Consider the following 26,976-nt stretch of genomic DNA (forward strand, 5'->3'; position numbering starts at 1 on the left):
TAGGCAGGGATTGAGGGAGTGCATGTCTGGATTGCTAACTGAATAGGAAGGGATTGAGGGAGTGGATGTCTGGATTGCTAACGGAATAGGCAGGGAGTGGATGTCTGGATTGCTAACGGAATAGGCAGGGATTGAGGGAGTGCATGTCTGGATTGCTAACGGAATAGGCAGGGATTGAGGGAGTGCATGTCTGGATTGCTAACGGAATAGGCAGGGATTGAGGGAGTGCATGTCTGGATTGCTAACGGAATAGGCAGGGATTGAGGGAGTGGATGTCTCGATTGCTAACGGAATAGGCAGGGTTTGGGGGAGTGGATGTCTGGATTGCTAACGGAATAGGCATGGATTGAGGGAGTGGATGTCTGGATTGCTAACGGAATAGGCAGGGTTTGGGGGAGTGGATGTCTGGATTGCTAACGGAATAGGCAGGGATTGAGGGAGTGGATGTCTGGATTGCTAACGGAATAGGCAGGGATTGAGGGAGTGCATGTCTGGATTGCTAACGGAATAGGCAGGGATTGAGGGAGTGGATGTCTGGATTGCTAACGGAATAGGCAGGGATTGAGGGAGTGGATGTTTGGATTGTGAACGGAATAGGCGGGGATTGGGGGACTGGATGTCTGGATTGCTAACGGAATAGGCAGGGATTGAGGGAGTGGATGTTTGGATTGTGAACGGAATAGGCGGGGATCGGGGGACTGGATGTCTGGATTGCTAACGGAATAGGCAGGGATTGAGGGAGTGCATGTCTGGATTGCTAACGGAATAGGCAGGGATTGAGGGAGTGGATGTCTCGATTGCTAACGGAATAGGAAGGGATTGAGGGAGTGGATGTCTGGATTGCTAACGGAATAGGCAGGGATTGAGGGAGAGGATGTCTGGATTGCTAACGGAATAGGCATGGATTGAGGGAGTGGATGTCTGGATTGCTAACGGAATAGGCAGGGTTTGGGGGAGTGGATGTCTGGATTGCTAACGGAATAGGCAGGGATTGAGGGAGTGGATGTCTGGATTGCTAACGGAATAGGCAGGGATTGAGGGAGTGCATGTCTGGATTGCTAACGGAATAGGCAGGGATTGAGGGAGTGGATGTCTGGATTGCTAACGGAATAGGCAGGGATTGAGGGAGTGGATGTTTGGATTGTGAACGGAATAGGCGGGGATTGGGGGACTGGATGTCTGGATTGCTAACGGAATAGGCAGGGATTGAGGGAGTGGATGTTTGGATTGTGAACGGAATAGGCGGGGATCGGGGGACTGGATGTCTGGATTGCTAACGGAATAGGCAGGGATTGAGGGAGTGGATGTCTGGATTGCTAACGGAATGGGCATGGATTGAGGGAGTGGATGTCTGGATTGCTAACGGAATAGGCAGGGATTGGGGGAGTGGATGTCTGGATTGCTAACGGAATAGGCAGGGATTGAGGGAGTGGATGTCTGGATTGCTAACTGAATAGGCAGGGATTGGGGGAGTGGATGTCTGGATTGCTAACGGAATAGGCAGGGATTGAGGGAGTGGATGTCTGGATTGCTAACGGAATAGGCAGGGATTGGGGGAGTGGATGTCTGGATTGCTAACGGAATGGGCATGGATTGAGGGAGTGGATGTCTGGATTGCTAACGGAATAGGCAGGGATTGGGGGAGTGGATGTCTGGATTGCTAACGGAATAGGCAGGGATTGAGGGAGTGGATGTCTGGATTGCTACGAGTTTCTTAATACATTTTCTTTCTGCTAGTCCCAACCTTCCGGGTGCAGTATAATGCCACACTTCTGTGCCATGTGTTGCTGTAGCGTGATGCAGCCTTGCATCCCTCCACTTCTGCTAGAATGGCAACCCACCATGTGTACTCACAGTTGCAGGGTCATCCCTGCTTTTTGTCGTGGCGTGCTTTCACTATAGACTTCATGTGATCTTCCCACTCTTCGATAAATGAATCCCCAAATAGTTGGAAGGCCTATAGTCTTGCCATTCAAGGTAAACATTGGTTTCACTTTCTTAGCTTTGGGATGTTGGCATACCATTGCCATTTTTGTTGCAGGTTAATTCTAAACTTAAAGCTGCTACTAAAATGCGGTAATGCCCGAATCTGCTTTTTTATGCCGAGGGTGTTTTGAAATAAGAGCCATGTCGCCCCCATATAACAATATGGGAATTTGGACTCCATTTATAACTGGTGCATCACAGGCGAGGGTTTGGATGGCAGATGCTTGATGAATATATATTGAAAACAGAAAACAGCCCTGCCTCCCTCCTCTATCTGTCAGAAACGGATTGGTGTTCTCACCATTTTGCCCAAAACTTACTCTGGCATTTGTTTCTGACTAAAATGATTGACGTGTACTTAATAACGGAAGTGATGTACCCCGATCCTTTAAAAGCTGACAGAGTTTGGCCCCCAGTCCCAACAGCTCCGACATCAGCTTAGCCCCGGGTCTTTTCCAGACCTAGCTACTCCCCTGTCAGGCATTGTTTGCCGCAAAATTATGGGGTGATGCCGAGCAAACACTTAATTGAAAGAACATGTTTTCTGCACAATTGCCATTTTTGACCGCGTACACTTGCACCAATGCACAGTTTCTGTAAAGCGACCCCATATCGAGCATGACCCCAGACTGGCCTTCGAATGATGCTAGCGGTGTGATTCAAAGGGTGGGCTGGAATATGCCTGCAAATCCTTGATAGCCTGTCAGTGTCATGCCCAGGACTTGCATATGCCTGGAAATCATTGATAGCCTGTCAGTGTCAGGCCCAAGACTTTCATATGCCTGGAAATCATTGATAGCCTGTCAGTGCCATGCCCAAGGCCTGCATATGCCTGGAAATCCTTAATGGCCTGTCGGTGTCATGCCCAAGGCCTGCATATGCCTGGAAATCCTTGATAGCCTGTCAGTGTCATGCCCAAGAGTTGTATATGCCTGGAAATCCTTGATAGCCTGTCAGTGTCATGCCCAAGACTTGCATATGCCTGCAAATCCTTGATAACCTGTCAGTGTCATGCCCAGGACTTGCATATGCCTGGAAATCCTTGATGGCCTGACAGTGTCATGCCCAGGACTTGCATATGCCTGGAAATCCTTGATAGCCTGTCAGTGTCATGCCCTAGCCTGTCAGTGTCATGCCCAAGACTTGCATATGCCTGGAAATCCTTGATAGCCTGTCAGTGTCATGCCCAAGACTTGCATATGCCTGGAAATCATTGATAGCCTGTCAGTGTCATGCCCAAGACTTGCATATGCCTGGAAATCCTTGATAGCCTGTCAGTGTCATGCCCAAGACTTGCATATGCCTGGAAATCATTGATAGCTGGTCAGTGTCAGGCCCAAGACTTGCATATGCCTGGAAATCCTTGATAGCCTGTCAGTGTCATGCCCAAGACTTGCATATGCCTGGAAATCATTGATAGCCTGTCAGTGTCAGGCCCAAGACTTGCATATGCCTGGAAATCCTTGATTGCCTGTAAGATTTGCATATGCCTGGAAATCCTTGATAGCCTGTCAGTGTCATGCCCAGGACTTGCATATGCCTGGAAATCCTTGATAGCCTGTCAGTGTCATGCCCAAGACTTGCATATGCCTGGAAATCCTTGATAGCCTGTCAGTGTCATGCCCAATACTTGCATATGCCTTTTTGTGCTTTTTATAACAGGCTCATATTTTGTATTTGTGCATTTGCAGCATGACGGGAAGCCGTACTGTCACAAGCCCTGCTACGCCACCCTGTTTGGACCCAAAGGTACAGTCGCATGCACTGCTTTTTACATTTTTACCTTGAAGCAGCCTTTTTATTGTTCTGTGTGATGGCAGGTGCCGGTACTCCTACACTAAATGTAATGAATGCCTGCATGGAAGTGCTAGTATTCAACCTCGTCCCCTCCCCACCATACCCCAGTATAAGGAATGACAGATGCTCCTGTCCCATTAAAGGCATTGCACGTGCTGCCCCTACTGTGTTAAAAGCATTGTAGTGTGCGGACAGTGTTGCTAATGCCATGTTAAAAGCATTGCAGTCGCCAGAGAAGTGTTGCTCCTGTGCCATTAAAAGGAATGTAAGCTACAGAGAACTGCTTCTTTCTCCGTAAAAGCTTAGACATCTGTAGAGAAGTGCTGCCACTCTCTTAAAAGCATTGCAAGTGTCGCCACTGTCCCCTTAAAAGCAGTGTGATCTGCAGAGCAGTGCTGCCCCGGTCTCCTTAAAAGCAGTGTGATCTACAGAGCAGTGCTGCCCCTGTCTCCTTAAAAGCATTGTGGTCTACAGAGCAGTGCTGCCCCGGTGTGCTTAAAAGCAGTGTGATCTACAGAGCAGTGCTGCCCCTGTCTCCTTAACAGCATTGTGGTCTACAGAGCAGTGCTGCTCCTGTCTCCTTAAAAGCATTGTGATCTACAGAGCAGTGCTGCCCCGGTGTGCTTAAAAGCATTGTGGTCTACAGAGCAGTGCTGTCCCTGTTTCCTTAAAAGCACTGTGATCTACAGAGCAGTGCTGCCCCGGTGTGCTTAAAAGCACTGTGATCTACAGAGTAGTGCTGCCCCTGTCTCCTTAAAAGCATTGTGATCTACAGAGCAGTGCTGCCCCGGTGTGCTTAAAAGCATTGTGATCTACAGAGCAGTGCTGCCCCTGTCTCCTTAAAAGCATTGTGGTCTACGGAGCAGTGCTGCTCCTGTCTCCTTAAAAGCATTGTGATCTACAGAGCAGTGCTGCCCCGGTGTGCTTAAAAGCATTGTGGTCTACAGAGCAGTGCTGTCCCTGTTTCCTTAAAAGCAGTGTGATCTACAGAGCAGTGCTGCCCTGTTCTCCTTAAAAGCAGTGTGATCTACAGAGCAGTGCTGCTCCTGTCTCCTTAAAATCATTGTGATCTACAGAGCGGTGCTGCCCCTGTCTCCTTAAAAGCATTGTGGTCTACAGAGTAGTGCTGCCCCTGTCTCCTTAAACGCATTGTGATCTACAGAGCAGTGCTGCCCCGGTGTGCTTAAAAGCATTGTGATCTACAGAGCAGTGCTGCCCCTGTCTCCTTAAAAGCATTGTGGTCTACAGAGCAGTGCTGCTCCTGTCTCCTTAAAAGCATTGTGATCTACAGAGCAGTGCTGCCCCGGTGTGCTTAAAAGCATTGTGGTCTACAGAGCAGTGCTGTCCCTGTTTCCTTAAAAGCAGTGTGATCTACAGAGCAGTGCTGCCCTGTTCTCCTTAAAAGCAGTGTGATCTACAGAGCAGTGCTGCTCCTGTCTCCTTAAATTCATTGTGATCTACAGAGCGGTGCTGCCCCTGTCTCCTTAAAAGCATTGTGGTCTACAGAGCAGTGCTGTCCCTGTTTCCTTAAAAGCAGTGTGATCTACAGAGCAGTGCTGCTCCTGTCTCCTTAAAAGCATTGTGATCTACAGAGCAGTGCTGTCCCTGTTTCCTTAAAAGCAGTGTGATCTACAGAGCAGTGCTGCCCCTGTCTCCTTGAAATCTGCAGAGAAGTGCTACTCCTGTGTTAAAAACATTTTACTCTGCATGGACGTGATGTTCCTATCTCGGCAAAAGCACTGTACTCGGCACACAAGTGCTGCTCTGTGCCATTACAATGATTTTACTTAAGTGCTGTTCCTGCCCCATTAAAGGTATTGTAGGTGCTTCCCCCACCCAGTTAAAAGCATTGTAGTGTGCTGACCGTGTTGCTAATGTCACATTTAAAGCATTGCAGTCTGCAGAGAGGCACCACTCCTGTCATGTTGAAGCATTGCAATCTGCAGAGAGGTGCCATTACCGTCATGTTGAAGCATTGCAGTCTGCAGAGAGGTGCCACTCCCGTCATGTTGAAGCATTGCAGTCTGCAGAGAGGTGGCACTCCTGTCATGTTGCATTGCAATCTGCAGAGAAGTGGCACTCCTGTCATGTTGCATTGCAATCTGCAGAGAGGTGGCACTCCTGTCATGTTGCATTGCAATCTGCAGAGAGGTGGCACTCCTGTCATGTTGCATTGCAAACTGCAGAGAGGTGCCACTCCTGTCATGTTGCATTGCAGTCTGCAGAGAGGTGCCACTCCTGTCATGCTGAAGCATTGCAATCTGCAGAGAGGTGCCACTCCTGTCATGCTGAAGCATTGCAGTCTGCAGAGAGGTGCCACTCCTGTCATGCTGAAGCATTGCAGTCTGCAGAGAGGTGCCACTCCTGTCATGTTGAAGCATTGCAATCTGCAGAGAGGTGCCACTCCTGCCATGTTGAAGCATTGCAGTCTGCAGAGAGGTGCCACTCCTGTCATGTTGCATTGCAATCTGCAGAGAGGTGCCACTCCTGTCATGTTGCATTGCAATCTGCATAGAGGTGCCACTCCTGCCATGTTGCATTGCAATCTCCATAGAGGTGCCACTCCTGCCATGTTACATTGCAATCTGCAGAGAGGTGGCACTCCTGTCATGTTGCATTGCAATCTGCAGAGAGGTGGCACTCCTGTCATGTTGCATTGCAATCTGCAGAGAGGTGGCACTCCTGTCATGTTGCATTGCAAACTGCAGAGAGGTGGCACTCCTGTCATGTTGCATTGCAGTCTGCAGAGAGGTGCCACTCCTGTCATGCTGAAGCATTGCAATCTGCAGAGAGGTGCCACTCCTGTCATGCTGAAGCATTGCAGTCTGCAGAGAGGTGCCACTCCTGTCATGCTGAAGCATTGCAGTCTGCAGAGAGGTGCCACTCCTGTCATGTTGAAGCATTGCAATCTGCAGAGAGGTGCCACTCCTGCCATGTTGAAGCATTGCAGTCTGCAGAGAGGTGCCACTCCTGTCATGTTGCATTGCAATCTGCAGAGAGGTGCCACTCCTGTCATGTTGCATTGCAATCTGCATAGAGGTGCCACTCCTGCCATGTTGCATTGCAATCTGCATAGAGGTGCCACTCCTGCCATGTTACATTGCAATCTGCAGAGAGGTGGCACTCCTGTCATGTTGCATTGCAATCTGCAGAGAGGTGCCACTCCTGTCATGTTGCATTGCAATCTGCAGAGAGGTGGCACTCCTGTCATGTTGCATTGCAATCTGCAGAGAGGTGGCACTCCTGTCATGTTGCATTGCAATCTGCAGAGAGGTGGCACTCCTGTCATGTTGCATTGCAAACTGCAGAGAGGTGGCACTCCTGTCATGTTGCATTGCAGTCTGCAGAGAGGTGCCACTCCTGTCATGCTGAAGCATTGCAATCTGCAGAGAGGTGCCACTCCTGTCATGCTGAAGCATTGCAGTCTGCAGAGAGGTGCCACTCCTGTCATGCTGAAGCATTGCAGTCTGCAGAGAGGTGCCACTCCTGTCATGTTGAAGCATTGCAATCTGCAGAGAGGTGCCACTCCTGCCATGTTGAAGCATTGCAGTCTGCAGAGAGGTGCCACTCCTGTCATGTTGCATTGCAATCTGCAGAGAGGTGCCACTCCTGTCATGTTGCATTGCAATCTGCATAGAGGTGCCACTCCTGCCATGTTGCATTGCAATCTGCATAGAGGTGCCACTCCTGCCATGTTACATTGCAATCTGCAGAGAGGTGGCACTCCTGTCATGTTGCATTGCAATCTGCAGAGAGGTGGCACTCCTGTCATGTTGCATTGCAATCTGCAGAGAGGTGGCACTCCTGTCATGTTGCATTGCAATCTGCAGAGAGGTGGCACTCCTGTCATGTTGCATTGCAATCTGCAGAGAGGTGGCACTCCTGTCATGTTGCATTGCAATCTGCAGAGAGGTGGCACTCCTGTCATGTTGCATTGCAATCTGCAGAGAGGTGGCACTCCTGTCATGTTGCATTGCAATCTGCAGAGAGGTGGCACTCCTGTCATGTTGCATTGCAAACTGCAGAGAGGTGCCACTCCTGTCATGTTGCATTGCAGTCTGCAGAGAGGTGCCACTCCTGTCATGCTGAAGCATTGCAATCTGCAGAGAGGTGCCACTCCTGTCATGCTGAAGCATTGCAGTCTGCAGAGAGGTGCCACTCCTGTCATGCTGAAGCATTGCAGTCTGCAGAGAGGTGCCACTCCTGTCATGCTGAAGCATTGCAATCTGCAGAGAGGTGCCACTCCCGTCATTTTGAAGCATTGCACTCTGTAGAGAGGTACCACTCCTGTCATGTTAAAACATTGCAATCTGCAGAGAGGTGCCATTACCGTCATGTTGAAGCATTGCAGTCTGCAGAGAGGTGCCACTCCCGTCATGTTGAAGCATTGCAGTCTGCAGAGAGGTGCCACTCCTGTCATGTTGCATTGCAATCTGCATAGAGGTGCCACTCCTGTCATGTTAAATCATTGCAGTCTGCAGAGAGGTGCCACTCCTGTCATGTTGCATTGCAGTCTGCAGAGAGGTGCCACTCCTGTCATGTTGAAGCATTGCAGTCTGCAGAGAGGTGCCACTCCTGTCATGTTGAAGCATTGCAGTCTGCAGAGAGGTGCCACTCCTGTTCTGTTGAAGCATTGCAGTCTGCAGAGAGGTACCACTCCTGTCATGTTGAAGCATTGCAGTCTGCAGAGAGGTGCCACTCCTGTCATGTTAAAGCATTGCAATCTGCAGAGAGGTGCCACTCCTGTCAAGTTGAAGCATTGCAATCTGCAGAGAGGTGCCACTCCTGTCATGTTGAAGCATTGCAATCTGCAGAGAGGTGCCACTCCTGTCATGTTAAAACATTGCAATCTGCAGAGTGGTGCCACTCCTGTCATGTTGCATTGCAATCTGCATAGAGGTGCCACTCCTGTCATGTTAAATCATTGCAGTCTGCAGAGAGGTGCCACTCCTGTCATGTTGCATTGCAATCTGCAGAGAGGTGCCACTCCTGTCATGTTGCATTGCAGTCTGCAGAGAGGTGCCACTCCTGTCATGTTGCATTGCAGTCTGCAGAGAGGTGCCACTCCTGTCATGTTGCATTGCAGTCTGCAGAGAGGTGCCACTCCTGTCATGTTGCATTGCAGTCTGCAGAGAGGTGCCACTCCTGTCATGTTGAAGCATTGCAGTCTGCAGAGAGGTGCCACTCCTGTCATGTTGAAGCATTGCAATCTGCATAGAGGTGCCACTCCTGTCATGTTAAATCATTGCAGTCTGCAGAGAGGTGCCACTCCTGTCATGTTGCATTGCAGTCTGCAGAGAGGTGCCACTCCTGTCATGTTGCATTGCAGTCTGCAGAGAGGTGCCACTCCTGTCATGTTGAAGCATTGCAATCTGCATAGAGGTGCCACTCCTGTCATGTTGCATTGCAGTCTGCAGAGAGGTGCCACTCCTGTCATGTTGCATTGCAATCTGCAGAGAGGTGCCACTCCTGTCATGTTGCATTGCAGTCTGCAGAGAGGTGCCACTCCTGTCATGTTGCATTGCAGTCTGCAGAGAGGTGCCACTCCTGTCATGTTGAAGCATTGCAATCTGCATAGAGGTGCCACTCCTGTCATGTTAAATCATTGCAGTCTGCAGAGAGGTGGCACTCCTGTCATGTTGCATTGCAATCTGCAGAGAGGTGCCACTCCTGTCATGTTGCATTGCAGTCTGCAGAGAGGTGCCACTCCTGTCATGTTGAAGCATTGCAGTCTGCAGAGAGGTGCCACTCCTGTCATGTTGAAGCATTGCAGTCTGCAGAGAGGTGCCACTCCTGTCATGTTGAAGCATTGCAGTCTGCAGAGAGGTGCCACTCCTGTCATGTTGAAGCATTGCAGTCTGCAGAGAGGTGCCACTCCTGTCATGTTGAAGCATTGCAGTCCGCAGAGGAGTGATGCTCCAGTCTAATTCTAAACCTAGCAATCCTAAGGAAAGTGCTGCCTCTTCTAAAGTATTGTAATCTGCAGGCAAGTCCTGCCACTGTCCATTTTAAAGCATTGCAGTCTGCAGAGAGGTGCCACTCCTGTCATGTTGACGCAGTGCAGTCTGCAGAGAGGTGCCACTCCTGTCATGTTGAAGAATTGCAGTCTGCAGAGAGGTGCCACTCCCGTCATTTTGAAGCATTGCAGTCTGTAGAGAGTTGCCACTCCTGTCATGTTAAAACATTGCAATCTGCAGAGAGGTGCCATTACCGTCATGTTGAAGCATTGCAGTCCGCAGAGGAGTGATGCTCCAGTCTAATTCTAAACCTAGCAATCCTAAGGAAAGTGCTGCCTCTTCTAAAGCATTGTAATCTGCAGGCAACTCCTGCCACTGTCCATTTAGAAGCATTGCAATCTGCAGAGAAGTGCAGTCCGTGGCTTGATAAAAGCAGGTCCGCGTGCTGGCAAGTGTTGGCACGGTCACATTAAAAGCTCTGTCATCTGCAGGAAAGTGCTGCTACTTTACTCAGAAGGTCCTAGTCTAGTGTTCATTAGTCGCTGGACCCATGCGAACTGTTGGGCCACTCTGGGTAGAGCAGGTTCTTGGCTCACTGTACTCTTGTCTATGCGGATGCTCCTTACTGGCCTCTGTATTCCATGGTTCTTGCCCACAGTTCTCCCTGGTCTATTTATTGCAGTGATGCATGGGGACAGTCCTGTCCAACCTCTGCCTCCCCCCACCCCCCTCCCAACTATTGCTGTTGCATGGAGTCGGCCATCACTGGTTCCTGCTGTCCTAGGCTCTTTGCTCACTTTTCTTCCCAGTCTATTTATTGCTGTGATGCATGTGGGCGGTCCTTACCAGTCTTCTAATTCCCAAAGTCGATTCCCACTGTTCTGCCCCATCTATTGATGTTGCATGCAGGCGATCCTTACCGCTCTCTGCATTCCCAGGCCTCAGGCTCACTGCAGTTTTCGGTCTTGTTTATTTCCATGATGTATCCAGTGGTCCTTACCGGTCTCCACATTCACAAGGTCACGGTCTTGTTTATTTCCATGATGTATGCAGGCGGTCCTTAATGGTTCCTGTATACGCAAGCTCCATGCCCACTCTTCTGTCTTTTGCTGTGTTGCATGCAGGGGGTCCTTACCACTCTCTGCATTCCCAGGGCCCATGCTCACTGTTCTACCCGGTGTATTCATTGCTGTGATGTATGCTGATGTTCCTTACCGCTCTGTGTATTCCAAGGGTCCTTGCCCACAGTTCTCAACTGTCTGTTCATTGCCTTTTTGCGTGCAGACCCTCTTTACCCTCTCTGTATTCCCTGAGTCCATGCCGACTCCTCTCCCTGTACTCTTTATTCCTGGAGTCCATGTTTTCCACCCCCCCCCCCCCCCCTCCCCGTATGTTCCATGCGTGCCTTCTTGCTGGACTCATAAATACAGGGATCTAAACTCACAGTTGTCCCTGGTCTGTTTATTCCTGTGGTGTGTGCTCTCATCTGTTTCATTGTGCGTTCCACGCCCTCAGTCTAACCCATTTTGTTTATTCTCGGGGTTCCTGATCTTTGATCTTTGAACTCATGTACACGTTTACCCCTGTTCTGTGCTTTTAGGGTTCTAGGTTAACTGTTCTCCCTGATCTATGTATTACTGCACCCATATAAATGATCTTTCCTTGTTTGTTGACGGGTTCTAGGTTCACTTGACTCCCGGTTCTGTTTATTGCTGGAGTCCATGTAGAGTGTTCTGCTTGAAATGTTCAGCGCTCATGGTCTTGCTCGACCCTTTGTTACAGGGATCTCAATACTCAGTTGTATATTCCTGTGGTTTATGTCTCGCTATCTCTCCCCGGTCTGTTTTTTTCTTGCGTTCTCGATTTACTCCCCTTATCTGTTTTATTTATTGCTGCTGTTGAGTATTCTGCCTGATGTGTTCCATGCTCTCCATCTTGCTGAATTCTGTTAGAGGGATCTCCACTCGCCGTGTTCCCTTACCTGTCTATTCCTGTGGTTTCTGTCCCTGGTTCTCGCTTTGGTCTGTTTTTTCTTGGGTTCTAGGTGTACTTTCCTCCCTCTTCTGGTTATTCCTGGAGTCCATGTTGCGTATTCTGCCTGATGTGTTCCATGCTCTCCATCTTGCTGGATTATATGACGGGGATCTCCACTCGCAGCGTTCCCTTGCCGGTCTCTCCTTGTGGTTTCTGTTCATGGCTCTCGCTCTGGTCTGTTTTTTCTTGGGTTCTAGGTGTACTTTGCTCCCTCTTCTGGTTATTCCTGGAGTCCATGTTGCGTATTCTGCCTGATGTGTTCCATGTTCTTCATCTTGTTGGATTCTGTTACAGGGATCTCGGCTCGCAGCGTTCCCTTGACGGTCTGTCCTTGTGGTTTATGCGCATAGCTGCCATTGGTCTGTTTTTTTAATCTCTGGTTCCATGCCGACAGTCCCAGCTCCCCTTGTCCTGCTTTTTTTGAGGTTCACTGTTCACATTGCTCAGTGGCCCGCTTGGTCCTGAAGTGCAGGTGCACTGCACTCTCTAGCCTGTTGAGTCCCTAGGCGAATGCACTCTGTTCTTAATGGTCTGATGAAGGTGTTTCATGTTCGGCTATTCTCCTGCAATGTATTTATTCATGTGGCCGATGCTCACGGTTCTTTGTGGTATGGTAATTCCAGTGGTACATACTCACAGTTCTAACTTCTCTTTTATTTCTGTGTACCTTTGCTGCTGTGGCCCTTGGGTCTGTAATGCTGGAGCCCACGCTCGCACCTCTCTTTGGTCTGGTTATTTTCCAGTTCCAGCCTCACTGTTCTCGCTGGTCTTTTGATTCTGGGGATCTGTGCTAGTAGGTCTCCCAAGTCTTAAGTTTAGGGGTCCCCCAAGACTGAGTTCAGGGGTCCTTGCTCACAACTCTACCTGTTCCATTTACTCTGAGCTCCATGTTAACCTCTACTTGGCCCATTTATTCTCCAGCCCATGCTGCCAATTCTACCTGCTCTATTTATACTGAAGTGCATACTCACACCTTTACCTGGTCTATGTAGAGTGAGGTCCATGCTCACATCTCTACCTGGCCTATATATTCCCAGGTCCTTGCTCACAGCTCTACCTGGCCTATATATTCCCAGGTCCATGCTGACCGCTCTACCTGGCCTATATATTCCCAGGTCCATGCTGACCGCTCTACCTGGCCTATATATACTCAGGTCCTTGCTCAGAACTCTACCTTGCCTTTATATTCTCTGGTCCTTCCTCACATGTCTACCTGCCCTATTTATTCCGAGGTCCATGCTCTCATCTCTACCTGGCCTTATATATTCTGATCTCCATCGCCCATGTTCTCCCTCGTTTGTTAATTCCTGGGGTCCCTGCTGAATGTCCTCTTCGGGCTGGTTTATTTTTCGGGTGCACAATCGCTGTCCTTTCCGTTCTGTTTTATTGCCAGTGCTCCGTTCTTTCTGGTCTGTTCATTGCAGGGCTCTGTGCTCAGTTCTCGCGGGTCTATTTAGTACTTGAGCCCAGTTTCAGACTTGGCCATGGTTTTGTTGTGGGGTGTTAGGGTGCTTGCTCACTCTTCTTCCTGCGGCGTCTACTCTGGGTGTGAATGCTCCCTGGTCTCTTCCCTTGGCTCTCTTCTAGCCGGGCCCTTTGTCTCCGCTTTGCAGCTCTCCTTTACTTGCGTAGGGAGGGAGGGAAGGCATTTTCCTCCTGCACGTTTGGAGCGGTCCGAATATGTAGCCCTGTAATTACTTTATTTGAGCTTTTCTATAATTATAGAAGTCTGTTTTATAAACTGGTCTGTTATCATATTCTAGAAAGGAGCCCTCAAGCTGGATCATGGGTCCCATTGGGTCAGGCCTCGGCCATGCCAGTTCACTCGGTCTTGTGGTGGTTGTGCATGTATTTACCAGTCTCCTCCTGACTGAGTGGGAGGCACACAAGACATTTTAATGTGTACATATTGCATGTTGGACGTTGCCAGCCTCCATGAACCCAGCTGACTTCCTTCGTGCATTGCCAGGACTCTTCTTCACAGGGTGTACTTTAACTTGTAAATACTTCTGAGGGTGGGCTACTGCAAAGGCACCAGGGCGCAAGAGACACATCTTGCCTTGTTTAAAGACCATACATAGCCTGGGCTTGTCTTAACATTTCATCTCCAGTCCGCCTTATGGGGCTTATCAAGTCATGGGGGTGGTCCTGGACATCTTCCAACCTCTGATTTTAATAACCTTCACTTTTCTTTTTAGGTGTTAACATTGGAGGAGCCGGATCGTACGTCTACGAAAGGACTCCAAGCGAAGAACAGACCATTTCTCCACCACCAACTGACTTTATCCCCAAATTGGAAGAAAGGAAATTCAGTGCTCCCTCCAAGGCACCCAGCAAAGGTGAGCGCACTGGTGGATCTAGAGAAAGTGATTGATTAATGGTTTGCGTTGCTTGCTCCAGCATACCAGTCCACCCGCCTTAACCAGAGCAGAAGTCTTTCTTCCACTGCCTTAACCACACCACGAGTCTTTCTTCCACTGCCTTAACCAGACCACAAGTCTTTCTTCCATCTCAAGCCGGGGGACCTTTCTAGCTTGGCATCTGAAAGGGCATGGGGCAGGTGCACAAAGATAGGAAAGAGCATTAAGCCAGCTTTTCTGAATAAAAGATATTACCTGTATGACACCGATGGAGCCAATTTGAATATTGTGTTTAACTTTGATTTGTTTTATACTTGGGGACAGAAATACCCCGTAAACCTGGGAGTTGAACGACAGATATTTTGTTTATTTTACCCAATCTCGGCATCAGATCGGAAGTCTTTCTTCCACCTTTAATTTTTTTACCAGACAAGAAGTCTTTCTTCCATCTTCAGCCGCACTGCCTTCGGGAGCCAGTATTGGTGTAAAGTCTGTCTGCACCCTTTCACAACAGAACAGGATCAGAACTGCCATTTTGTTTTGCCCCTCAGGAAATACTTAACGTATGGCTCGTAGACTGGCACTCCACTGAAGAGGCCATTTGCCAGAGGGTGGGAAAGAGAAGGCGTGGCGACCCCACCCTACAGATTGTCTCCAGCCACAATTGGAGCAATTAGAGCAAAGTAAAGATGGGCTTGGGTCCCATTATGACTCTGCCGGTTCGGGAACAAGGGTGCCAGTAAGCCTACTGACACCCTTATTTCCGGACCAGCATATTACGGGTCTGTCTGCCGGAGCCGCCGTGCCCGACAGGTCTAGCCCTGCCGGGCACAGCGGCCACAGTAGGCAGACCAGTCACGGAAGCACTGACACCGTTGGCAATTGTGCTGGTGCTTCCGTTTCCCCACTCCCATAGAATCCTATGGGACTCTATGGGAACGGGGACTTACATTTTACTGATGCATGACTTTCCGGGCCATAGGTGGTTGTAATCTCCCGGTGGCACCCGGGAAGTCGGGCACCAGTAAATATTTACGGGTCCGGCAGCACTGACACGGTTTGCCACTGCGCTAACCAAACCGGCTCCTTTTCAGCATACCTCCCAAGTACCACACACGCCATAGGGCCAGCCACAACACACATCCGCCACAACAGAAAAACCCAGACACTGGACCTCACCCCTCTGGTCACAACAGGTCGGTGTACGCAATGAAAGCCCACTTAGTAAGCCGATGCGCACAGAATGCCAGTTTCTCCTGGTTCTGCAAAAATCAACAGAAGAGCACCTCCTCCATCCTATCCCTCTGCCCTCACTAACCTACTTCACCCACTTTCTTACAGAGCCACGTGAGTGCCTGGAAACCATGCAAATGGTGCCGGTGGGCGCTATAAGTCAACTTGACATAACTTCTATATGATGACCGTTTTAGCCTGCATAAGGATGATCTCTGCGATTGTGCTGCAATTGTATATGTTCATTCTGTCCGCTATGGCAGTCCCTATCCAACAGTAACCACTTAAGCCGTCCATGAGGAGCTGGTCCGCCTCCGTATGATCTGCTCAGCATGGGGTCCACTCTCCATTCATAAGATGGCCGCTGGTTATTCCCCATTCCTAGACCGCACACACCCCATACACGGCGCACGCTGCCGGGAAAGCCACTTGACCCAGATCTCAGGCTCTGGTCATCACATGGTCACTCAGCTGCCCCTTAGCAGGCTGCATAATTGAATCTAATACTGTCCGCATTGCAGCATATCCAGTAATGTTTGAGTGATCGGACAATGCACTCAATTCTTCTTCCGTTCTACGGGTGGGGGTGTCTGTTTCCAGTGCAAGGGAGGGTGCAATCCTGCTGCCATGGCAACTGAGACGCGCAGGAGCCCGAGGGACCCTGGAGATGACCAGGCCATGCTATGTGCCTGTGTGGGCAATCATTTGGCTGGCTGAAGAAGAGACCACTGAGCTTCCATGCTGACTGATGCCACAGCAGCAGCTCGGCCAACACCCTTCTGTTGTGCCATGAAGGCGTACATCCCGCTCACCAGTTGACAATGTGGCCCATCCACATGGGGACGGACTGAGAAGTCTTTACAGCGTAAAAGTTGTAGGACTGAAGTGCTTTCGTGACATTACTGCAGACTTGCTTTAAAGACACTCCCCTCCTGTTTTCCCTCTTTGTGGAACTGCTCTGCTCTCTAGTCTGCCCTTGCATTCTCCATGTCGTGCTTTTCCTCCAACCTCATTGCTCCTCTCTGCTCGCGTCTCAGTAAACGTTGCAGCACCCCCCAGTGCATGATCCTTCTCCATCCCGTCCTCTCTATGCGGATGGCCTCCCCTCTTCTCCATCTAATGTCTATACGGATGGTCTCCCCTCTTCTCCATCCCCTCTCTATGCGGATGGCCTCCTCTCTATGCGGATGGCCTCCCCTATGCGGATGGCCTCCCCTCTTCTCCATCCCCTCTCTATGCGGATGGCCTCCCTTCTTCTCCATCCCCTCTCTATGCGGATGGCCTCCCTTCTTCTCCATCCCCTCTCTATGCGGATGGCCTCCCCTCTTCTCCATCCCCTCTCTATGCGGATGGCCTCCCCTATGCGGATGGCCTCCCCTCTTCTCCATCCCCTCTCTATGCGGATGGCCTCCCCTCTTCTCCATCCCCTCTCTATGCGGATGGGCCAGTCTCTATGGGGATGGCCTCCCCTCTTCTCCATCCCCTCTCTATGCGGATGGCCTCCTCTCTATGCGGATTGCGTCCCCTCTTCTCCATCCCCTCTCTATGCGGATGGCCTCCCCTCTTCTCCATCCCTTCTCTATGCGGATGGCCTCCCCTCAATGCGGATGGCCTCCCCTCTCCTCCATCCCCTCTCTATGCGGATGGCCTCCCCTCTCCTCCATCCCCTCTCTATGCGGATGGCCACCTCTCTATGCGGATGGCCTCCCTTCTTCTCCATCCCCTCTCTATGCGGATGGCCTCCCCTCTTCTCCATCCCCTCTCTATGCGGATGGCCTCCCTTCTTCTCCATCCCCTCTCTATGCGGATGGCCTCCCCTCTCCTCCATCCCCTCTCTATGCGGATGGCCTCCCCTCTTCTCCATCCCCTCTCTATGCGGATGGCCTCCTCTCTATGCGGATGGCCTCCCTTCTTCTCCATCCCCTCTCTATGCGGATGGCCTCCCCTATGCGGATGGCCTCCCCTCTTCTCCATCCCCTCTCTATGCGGATGGCCTCCCCTATGCGGATGGCCTCCCCTCTTCTCCATCCCCTCTCTATGCGGATGGCCTCCCCTATGCGGATGGCCTCCCCTCTTCTCCATCCCCTCTCTATGCGGATGGCCTCCCTTCTTCTCCATCCCCTCTCTATGCAGATGGCCTCCCCTATGCGGATGGCCTCCCCTCTTCTCCATCCCCTCCCTATGCGGATGGCCTCCCCTATGCGGATGGCCTCCCCTCTTCTCCATCCCCTCTCTATGCGGATGGCCTCCCCTCTTCTCCATCCCCTCTCTATGCGGATGGCCTCCCCTATGCGGATGGCCTCCCCTCTTCTCCATCCCCTCTCTATGCGGATGGCCTCCCCTATGCGGATGGCCTCCCCTCTTCTCCATCCCCTCTCTATGCGGATGGCCTCCCTTCTTCTCCATCCCCTCTCTATGCGGATGGCCTCCCTTCTTCTCCATCCCCTCTCTATGCGGATGGCCTCCCCTATGCGGATGGCCTCCCCTCTTCTCCATCCCCTCTCTATGCGGATGGCCTCCCCTATGCGGATGGCCTCCCCTCTTCTCCATCCCCTCTCTATGCGGATGGCCTCCCCTATGCGGATGGCCTCCCCTCTTCTCCATCCCCTCTCTATGCGGATGGCCTCCCTTCTTCTCCATCCCCTCTCTATGCGGATGGCCTCCCCTATGCGGATGGCCTCCCCTCTTCTCCATCCCCTCTCTATGCGGATGGCCTCCCCTATGCGGATGGCCTCCCCTCTTCTCCATCCCCTCTCTATGCGGATGGCCTCCCCTATGCGGATGGCCTCCCCTCTTCTCCATCCCCTCTCTATGCGGATGGCATCCCTTCTTCTCCATCCCCTCTCTATGCGGATGGCCTCCCCTATGCGGATGGCCTCCCCTCTTCTCCATCCCCTCTCTATGCGGATGGCCTCCCCTATGCGGATGGCCTCCCCTCTTCTCCATCCCCTCTCTATGCGGATGGCCTCCCCTCTTCTCCATCCCCTCTCTATGCGGATGGCCTCCCCTATGCGGATGGCCTCCCCTCTTCTCCATCCCCTCTCTATGCGGATGGCCTCCCCTATGCGGATGGCCTCCCCTCTTCTCCATCCCCTCTCTATGCGGATGGCCTCCCCTCTTCTCCATCCCCTCTCTATGCGGATGGCCTCCCTTCTTCTCCATCCCCTCTCTATGCGGATGGCCTCCCCTATGCGGATGGCCTCCCCTCTTCTCCATCCCCTCTCTATGCGGATGGCCTCCCCTATGCGGATGGCCTCCCCTCTTCTCCATCCCCTCTCTATGCGGATGGCCTCCCCTATGCGGATGGCCTCCCCTCTTCTCCATCCCCTCTCTATGCGGATGGCCTCCCTTCTTCTCCATCCCCTCTCTATGCGGATGGCCTCCCTTCTTCTCCATCCCCTCTCTATGCGGATGGCCTCCCCTCTTCTCCATCCCCTCTCTATGCGGATGGCCTCCCCTATGCGGATGGCCTCCCCTCTTCTCCATCCCCTCTATGCGGATGGCCTCCCTTCTTCTCCATCCCCTCTCTATGCGGATGGCCTCCCCTATGCGGATGGCCTCCCCTCTTCTCCATCCCCTCTCTATGCGGATGGCCTCCCCTATTCTCCATCCCCTCTCTATGCGGATGGCCTCCCCTCTTCTCCATCCCCTCTCTATGCGGATGGCCTCCCCTATGCGGATGGCCTCCCCTCTTCTCCATCCCCTCTCTATGCGGATGGCCTCCTCTCTATGCGGATGGCCTCCCTTCTTCTCCATCCCCTCTCTATGCGGATGGCCTCCCCTATGCGGATGGCCTCCCCTCTTCTCCATCCCCTCTCTATGCGGATGGCCTCCTCTCTATGCGGGTGGCTTTGCTGGCTCCTTCTCCATTAAAGTATAACAAATATGTGACTCTCCAACTACCCTAACTACCTTTGGTTCTCTCCCTTACACTCCCTCCTTTCTCTCTGCCAACCCCTATTCTCGCCCCCTCCTTTCTGACTTTCCACCCCCCTCTCTGGTGTACAGGCACCCATTCTTCATTCTGCCCACCTATCCTGTGCTTTGGTAGACCCAGTTGCACCCCAGACCAAAAAGGATGTGCCGCCCCCTCCCTTGCACCTGCCTCTCCCTCCCTTCAGCCACTGCTGTCCCCTCTGGCCTTCAGCTAACGCAAACCTTAGCGACTATTACTCTGCCTCTCTTCTCTCCCACTACGCTAACATCTTCGAGGCTGCATTGTACATCTGCATCACATCTTCCTGTAGATTCTTTGACCGTATGACCCGCTGACCTCTGCATCCTGTAGTTCTCACTCCACGGAGGCGGTGACTTTTCTCCCAACGCCTCGTAGGGGCTTGTCAATCCCACCTACCCTCTATATCCGTCGTACTTCACCTCTTCTTTGCTTTTGGCACCCCCAACCACGTACCTCTTCTCACGACTCCCATCTCGGCTGCCAGGAAACAACCTTTGCTCCAATTACCTGCTACCGGCTGCCTGCCCCTCCTATAGTACCGGGAATTTAAAAAACTGCTTCTGCCACTCTTCCAGTAGGGGTCCCTCAAGGGTCTGTCCTTGACCGCCTGTTATCGGAGGCCTAGCCAGGGTTGTCTGATAAGTGGGATTTGAAGCCAATGTAGTTGGGCCCACGGCAGTGGCATTAACATGTGTAAGTGCCCACACAGCGCTGCTGAGTGGGCATTTACAGATTTTGAGTGGCCCCCCCCACCTTGCCTTGCTAACTCCATCTCCCGCTATTCATCCCCTGTACTCTGGGACCTCGAGCCCCACTTTACAGTTTTGTCCTCCTCCCGCCCTCTGCTACTCCTAGCTTTTGCATCTCTTTGGTCCCTACCAGAGCTGGCCTTAGGGGGAGGCGAGCCTGGCGACCGCCCGGGGCGCCCTGCCCCCTAGGGCGCCATTAGCCCCTGCCACGCTAGCTCCCCCGAGCTGGCGTAGTGGAAGGCGGCGTCGCAGGCAGACTTTTGCCGTCAAATGCGCACGTGGTGGCAGGCGTATTTAAAATGCGCCCCTCTGCCGTGGGTGCACCTAATGACAAAAGGTTCCATTAGCCCCCCACCACGCCAGCTCTGGGGAGTCTTTCAAAGGCTCCCCCGAGCTGGCGTGGTGGCAGAAGGCGTGGCAGGCGCCTCATTGTCATTAAATGCACCCGCAGCGGTGGGCTCATTCAATGACAATGGGGTGCTGACGCACCCTATTATCATTACCTCCTCGCCGGAGCGAGGAGGGTTAAAAAAATAAATAAATAAGAGGCCCATCGTGGCCCCAGCGCCTGTTCACCAGGGCCGCGTGGATGGTGCCAATTTGACCAGGGCGCTGCTGCCCTTAAGGCCGGCCTTGGTCCCTACCTCCTAACATCGAGTCCATCCCCGCTTTTTCAGGATTCACGACGTCCCAGAATAAGCATCTCCTTTCCCTTGGTGATCCCCCACTCTGAGCCGCCACGCGTACTTGTTTTCACATTTTGTAATCTGTAACCTGTGTGTGTATACAGACATCTATACTCATTGTACGTCTGCGAGACCCATCTTTGTCCCACGTCGCCCCACTTATCACTTCGTAATTGTGATCTACTGTACGGCACCCACACCTGGGATAAGCCAGTAGCCCCCATGCCTTCATGTACAGAGTCTCTTGTCGAAGCTCTTTTCTCGTTGGCAGCGTCTTCCTTCGGTTAAACTACATCTCCCAGCATGCTGATTGAGATGACCTTTGCTTCCTCGTGTACTTACTATGTTGCGCCTGCAAACAACGGCATGCTGGGACTTGAGCGTTTTTATTTTCGTGCATAAACATATAGCCATTATGTCTCTTTAAGCAAGAACACAAAACAAAACAGTCACAGTGCCACCATTGCATTCAGTCCTACTCTGCTTGATGGCTGGACTGAGTGAACCAGCCCTGAACTAGTCCCAAACCTCCTGGGAACAACTATGTAGAAACTCCCGGGTCCCAAAAGAAACCGGTATTTGGGACTGTGTGTACCAGATGCATCGCAGCTGATTCTGAAGTGTCTTTCAGGAATTCGGGGAAAGATACCCTGTGGGGGAAACACTAGCACATCCAGAGAGACCCCTTAATCAGCCGGTGTGGATCCTCTAAGGGAAAAACCGAACGTATGCCAACGCCCGCCCCCCCCCCCCCCCCACCATAAGCAGAAGAGCTTGCAAAGGAGAATGGTTTTCTCCAGCCCCTGCAGCTGCAGCATTTAAGAAGAGAAATACTTCCTTCCCATTTCCCCCAGGCATTTTGCAAAGGTCAGAGCTTACTAGAGGTTTTTCTGTCCCTTTGGATGGCCTTTTAACCACCAGAAACTCAAAAAACAAACTTTTGTGCAGGGGGACAGCCAGGAGTCAAGGCAGGAGGAGAACACCGGCCCCTGCACTTGGAAACCAACTGAAAGAAATCGAACATGGTGCCACGTCTTAAAGACCTCTTTGCCTGCCTTGCAATAGGAAGCTAATTAACCAATCAATACAAATGTTTTCTTCGGTCAACGGGAGAACAATAAGGACTTTACAACGGAGGCTAAGAAACACAGACCGTGTATTTTGGGTTGGGAGCTGTGTCGAGGAGTTTGCTGAGAAGCGGGAGAGCACCAAAGGAGAGCCTCATGATCCTCGAAGTGGGATGTGTGCTTTAGTGATGGAGAGAGGACTCCCCTGAACCACAGAAGATGGGTCTGCTCCTGTGAGGGGTAGAGGAGCCTCCTGAACCCCAGAAGAAGAGCGTTCTCGAATGTGGGGGAGAAGAGTTCCCCCCCACCCACTTGAACTAAGAGGGGGTTGCTCCTGTAAGGAAGAAATGAGTCCCTGAGACCCCTGAAGAGGTGTTCTCCAGTGGGAGGCAGAGGACCCTTTGAGACCAAAAGCAAGAGACCTAAGAGATGTGAGGTGAAAAGCACTAAGAGAGAGTGTGACTTTTACCCTAGACCTGTGGATGTGCAACAGAAGAGAAGAGACGCGGGAATTCAGAAAAGGCGTGTGCTACAGTCAAATGGAGAGTGAGCAGGGCGCTAGCAGGCACTATATCCCTGGGTGTGGATTGGTGAGCAGGGCACTATATCCCTGGGTGTGGCTTGGTGTGCAGGGCACTATATCCCTGCAGGTGGATTGGTGAGCAGGGCACTATATCCCTGGGTGTGGATTGGTGAGCAGGGCACTATATCCCTGGGTGTGGCTTGGTGTGCAGGGCACTATATCCCTGCAGGTGGATTGGTGAGCAGGGCACTATATCCCTGCGGGTGGGTGGCTTGGTGAGCAGGGCACTATATCCCTGCGAGTGGGTGGCTTGGTGAGCAGGGCACTATATCCCTGCGAGTGGGTGGCTTGGTGAGCAGGGCACTATATCCCTGGGGTTGGGTGGCTTGGTGAGCAGGGCACTGTATCCCTGCGGGTGGATGGGTGAGCAGGGCACTATATCCCTGCGGGTGGGTGGATTGGTGAGCAGGGCACTATATCCCTGCGGGTGGGTGGCTTGGTGAGCAGGGCACTATATCCCTGCGAGTGGGTGGCTTGGTGAGCAGGGCACTATATCCCTGGGGGTGGGTGGCTTGGTGAGCAGGGCACTATATCCCTGGGGGCGGGAGGCTTGGTGAGCAGGGTACTATATCCCTGGGGGTGGGTGGCTTGGTGAGCAGGACACTATATCCCTGGGGGCGGGTGGCTTGGTGAGCAGGGCACTATATCCCTGGGGGCGGGAGGCTTGGTGAGCAGGGCACTATATCCCTGGGGGTGGGAGGCTTGGTGAGCAGGGCACTATATTCCTCCTGGTGGATGAGTGAGCACGGCACTATATCCCAGGGGGTGGATGAGTGAGCAGGGCACTGTATCCCTGCGGGTGGATTAGTGAGCAGGGCACTATATCTCTAGGGGTGGCTTGGTGAGCAGGGCACTATAACCCTGGGGGAAGCTTGGTGAGCAGGGCACTATATGCCTGCAGGTGGATTGGTGCTTAGTGAGCAGGGCACTATATCTCTAGGGGTGGCTTGGTGAGCAGGGCACTGTATCCCTGCGGGTGGATGGGTGAGCAGGGCACTATATCCCTGCGGGTGGGTGGATTGGTGAGCAGGGCACTATATCCCTGCGGGTGGGTGGCTTGGTGAGCAGGGCACTATATCCCTGCGAGTGGGTGGCTTGGTGAGCAGGGCACTATATCCCTGGGGGTGGGTGGCTTGGTGAGCAGGGCACTATATCCCTGGGGGCGGGAGGCTTGGTGAGCAGGGCACTATATCCCTGGGGGTGGGTGGCTTGGTGAGCAGGGCACTATATCCCTGGGGGCGGGAGGCTTGGTGAGCAGGGCACTATATCCCTGGGGGCGGGAGGCTTGGTGAGCAGGGCACTATATCCCTGGGGGTGGGAGGCTTGGTGAGCAGGGCACTATATTCCTCCTGGTGGATGAGTGAGCACGTCACTATATCCCAGGGGGTGGATGAGTGAGCAGGGCACTGTATCCCTGCGGGTGGATTAGTGAGCAGGGCACTATATCTCTTGGGGTGGCTTGGTGAGCAGGGCACTATAACCCTGGGGGAAGCTTGGTGAGCAGGGCACTATATGCCTGCAGGTGGATTGGTGCTTAGTGAGCAGGGCACTATATCCCTGAGTGTGGATTAGTGAGCAGGGCACTATATCCCTGGGTGTCGGTTAGTGAGCAGGGCACTGTATCCCTCGGTGAGGATTAGTGAGCAGGGCACTATATCCCTGGGGTGGATTGGTGTGCAGGGCACTATGTCGCTGGGGGTGGTGGCTTGGTGAGCAGGGCTCTATAACCCTGGGGGTGGATTGGTGAGCAGGGCTCTATAACCCTGGGGGTGGATTGGTGAGCAGGGCACTATATCCCTGGGGTGGATTGGTGAGCAGGGCACTATATCCCTGGGGTGGATTGGTGTGCAGGGCACTATGTCGCTGGGGGTGGTGGCTTGGTGAGCAGGGCTCTATAACCCTGGCGGTGGATTGGTGAGCAGGGCTCTATAACCCTGGGGGTGGATTGGTGAGCAGGGCACTATATATCCCTGGGGTGTATTGGTGAGCAGGGCACTATATCCCTGGGGTGGATTGGTGTGCAGGGCACTATGTCGCTGGGGGTGGTGGCTTGGTGAGCAGGGCTCTATAACCCTGGGGGTGGATTGGTGAGCAGGGCTCTATAAACCTGGGGTGGATTGGTGAGCAGGGCACTATATCCCTGGGGTGGGCTTGGTGAGCAGGGCACTATGTCGCTAAGTGTGTATTAGTGAGCAGGGCATTATATACCTGCGGGTGGATTGGTGCTTAGTGAGCAAGGCACTATATCCCAGAGCAAACGAATAGAGGCGAAGAGTCAATTGGCCCAGAAGAGGGGAATAAGTAACGGAGACAAGAGGAGCCCCAGTGAAGGGGATGGCTTTTGGGACCTGTGGCAAAGGGAGGGAGTGTTACATTCTGAAAAGGCAGAGAGGACTTGCGGTGTTCAGAAGAAGTGATTATCTCCTGAATAGGAGACCATCCTGTTTGGAACTTTCTGAAGACCTTTTTATTTGCTGTCTTTGTTTATAATCCTGATTGCTAGGACTGCTCGTCTCAAAATCTTTGTTACAGCCGCCCTGGACCAATTTCCATGCAATAGTCGTATGCTTTACTTTTGATTACTAAACCCTATAAGCCTATTCTGCTGTCAGTAGTTGTGTGTTCCCTCGGCCATGTGGCATTAATTATAGTTTCACCCTTCTAATATCACCACCACACTAGATTCATCCTGCGTGCTCTAACATGCGGCAGGACGAGTTCAGCCTCAAATCATGACTTGACCCACAGTGTCTGCTCTCACCTGGAGAAATGCCATGCTGCTTCTGCTCCCTTTTTTTGTAATCGGAGTCTTTGCCCCCCAGCCCCCACCTGCGCCTTTCAGTCAGTACTTGCTAAGTAAGAATAAGGATGCTACAGGGTACCTTGAGGTTGCTGCAGATCATCTGGGGAGGAATGAAGCATCGTTGCCAACACGATCCATTCCAATCTATAGGTGCTTATCCAGTCCTGTTTTTTTTTTTTTTGTGTGCATTCTGGGACTTGTAGTTTTATCATGGGCGGATGCAGGGGGGTGGGGGAGCGGGAGAACTAGAAGCCCCAGATTGCAAAGAAAAAACTTTGACTGGATACGCCTCTACAGATGGGAATGCATCACCTTGGCATCTATGATGAAGGGGATTGCAGGGGCCTTGGGGGGGGGGGGGGGGGCGACTTGGTCTGGGGTTCATGGTGGGATGTACAGCTGGGGCCATTAATGGGCACTGAAGGGGGAGGAGCGGGAAGGCAGTGGTGCTGGACCTGTGGGCGAGTATTTAAGAGATTAGGGAATGAGGCTCTGGAGGCAACCCAGAGGGCTCACTGCCTGGAGCAGAGAGGGGGAGACTATTGGAGAAGGCGCGCAGAGTTTTTGGAGGGAATGGAGAGAAGCTTTTAACTATGATGAGGGATGGTCTGGATGGGAGCAAATCTTGCTGAAAAGGCTGATGCAGAGAGAAGCATGCACAGCAACCCTCCTTTTCCTTTGCCGGAAGCATTTTTTAAAGCAAGTGTTTGCAACATTTTTTGGACCACTCATCAGCACCAGCCAGCATAGTCAATGGTGAGGAATCATGGGAGTTGTAGTGCAACACGTCCGAGCTGCAGGTTGCAGACCCCTTTTTATATGTTAATACGCGCTGACCCTAGTCAAAAAGGAAGATCATCCTGGAATCATTCTGGAGTCATCCGATGACTCCATTCTAGAGTCATCCATGGAGAGTTTAGGAAGATCATCCCAAGTCTGCGTACAAGCCAAAATATTTAATGAGATGAGGACACTAGAGTTATCACAGAAACTACTCCAGGATGAGTTCGGATTACTTCCAGTGATGATCTTGGATTACTCCAGGATGACTCCATGACAACTTCAGGATGAGTGGGGGATTACTCTAGGATGACTCTGACAACTTCAGGATGAGTTGGGATTACTCCAGGATGACTTCAGGATGAGTTGGGATTACTCGAGGATGACTTCGGAATACTCCAAGACAACTCCAGGATGACTTCATGACAACTTCAGGATGACTCCACGACAACTTAAGGATGAGTTTGTATTACTCCCGGATGACTTCGTATTACGCTTGGATGGCTCCATGACAACTCTAGGATGGGTGGGGATTACTCCAGGATGGTTCCATGATAACTTTAGGATGGGTTCTGAATTGTAAATGATTAATGCAGACTACTCCAGGATGAGTTTTAATGATTTCAAGATGCTTCCAAAAGATTTAGGAAAAGGGGTTGGATTACCCCAGGATGTATCCCTTTTGAGTAACATTGGTGGCATTACTTTACAATGACTCTAGTTAGACTTCTAGATAGTTTTCAGGGAAAAAAAAATTATATGGAATTTTGCAGGTGTCACTTCATCTTTGCTAGAGCACCCGTTAACTAAGTTCCCTCGATTTAGTGCACACAACTACAAACACCCCCACTTCCCAGGTCACAAACCAACCTGTAAGCTCCCTCATTTCAATTCTCACCTCTAGCCAGCATGGCCTCACCCCCAATAAACTCCCACAATTGCAAAGCACTGCACTAAAATACACTCTTCCAGCAGCCTACACA

General features: G+C 51.8%; 1 protein-coding gene across 1 annotated transcript in view; it reads left to right on the top strand.

Annotated features, from left to right (window-relative positions):
* The window catches only part of CRIP2 (cysteine rich protein 2), a 384,169-nt gene that overhangs the window by 239,408 nt on the left and 117,785 nt on the right, over window positions 1–26,976 (top strand). Inside the window, exons 3-4 of the mRNA XM_069638742.1 lie at window positions 3,678–3,735; window positions 13,973–14,113. Coding sequence (XP_069494843.1) covers window positions 3,678–3,735; window positions 13,973–14,113 — 199 coding nt within the window. The remainder of the gene's footprint in view (window positions 1–3,677; window positions 3,736–13,972; window positions 14,114–26,976) is intronic.

The sequence above is a fragment of the Ambystoma mexicanum genome, chromosome 14 (genome assembly GCF_040938575.1).
Source record: "Ambystoma mexicanum isolate Mex_15411 chromosome 14, UKY_AmexF1_1, whole genome shotgun sequence".
Classification (NCBI taxonomy): Eukaryota; Metazoa; Chordata; class Amphibia; order Caudata; family Ambystomatidae; genus Ambystoma; species Ambystoma mexicanum.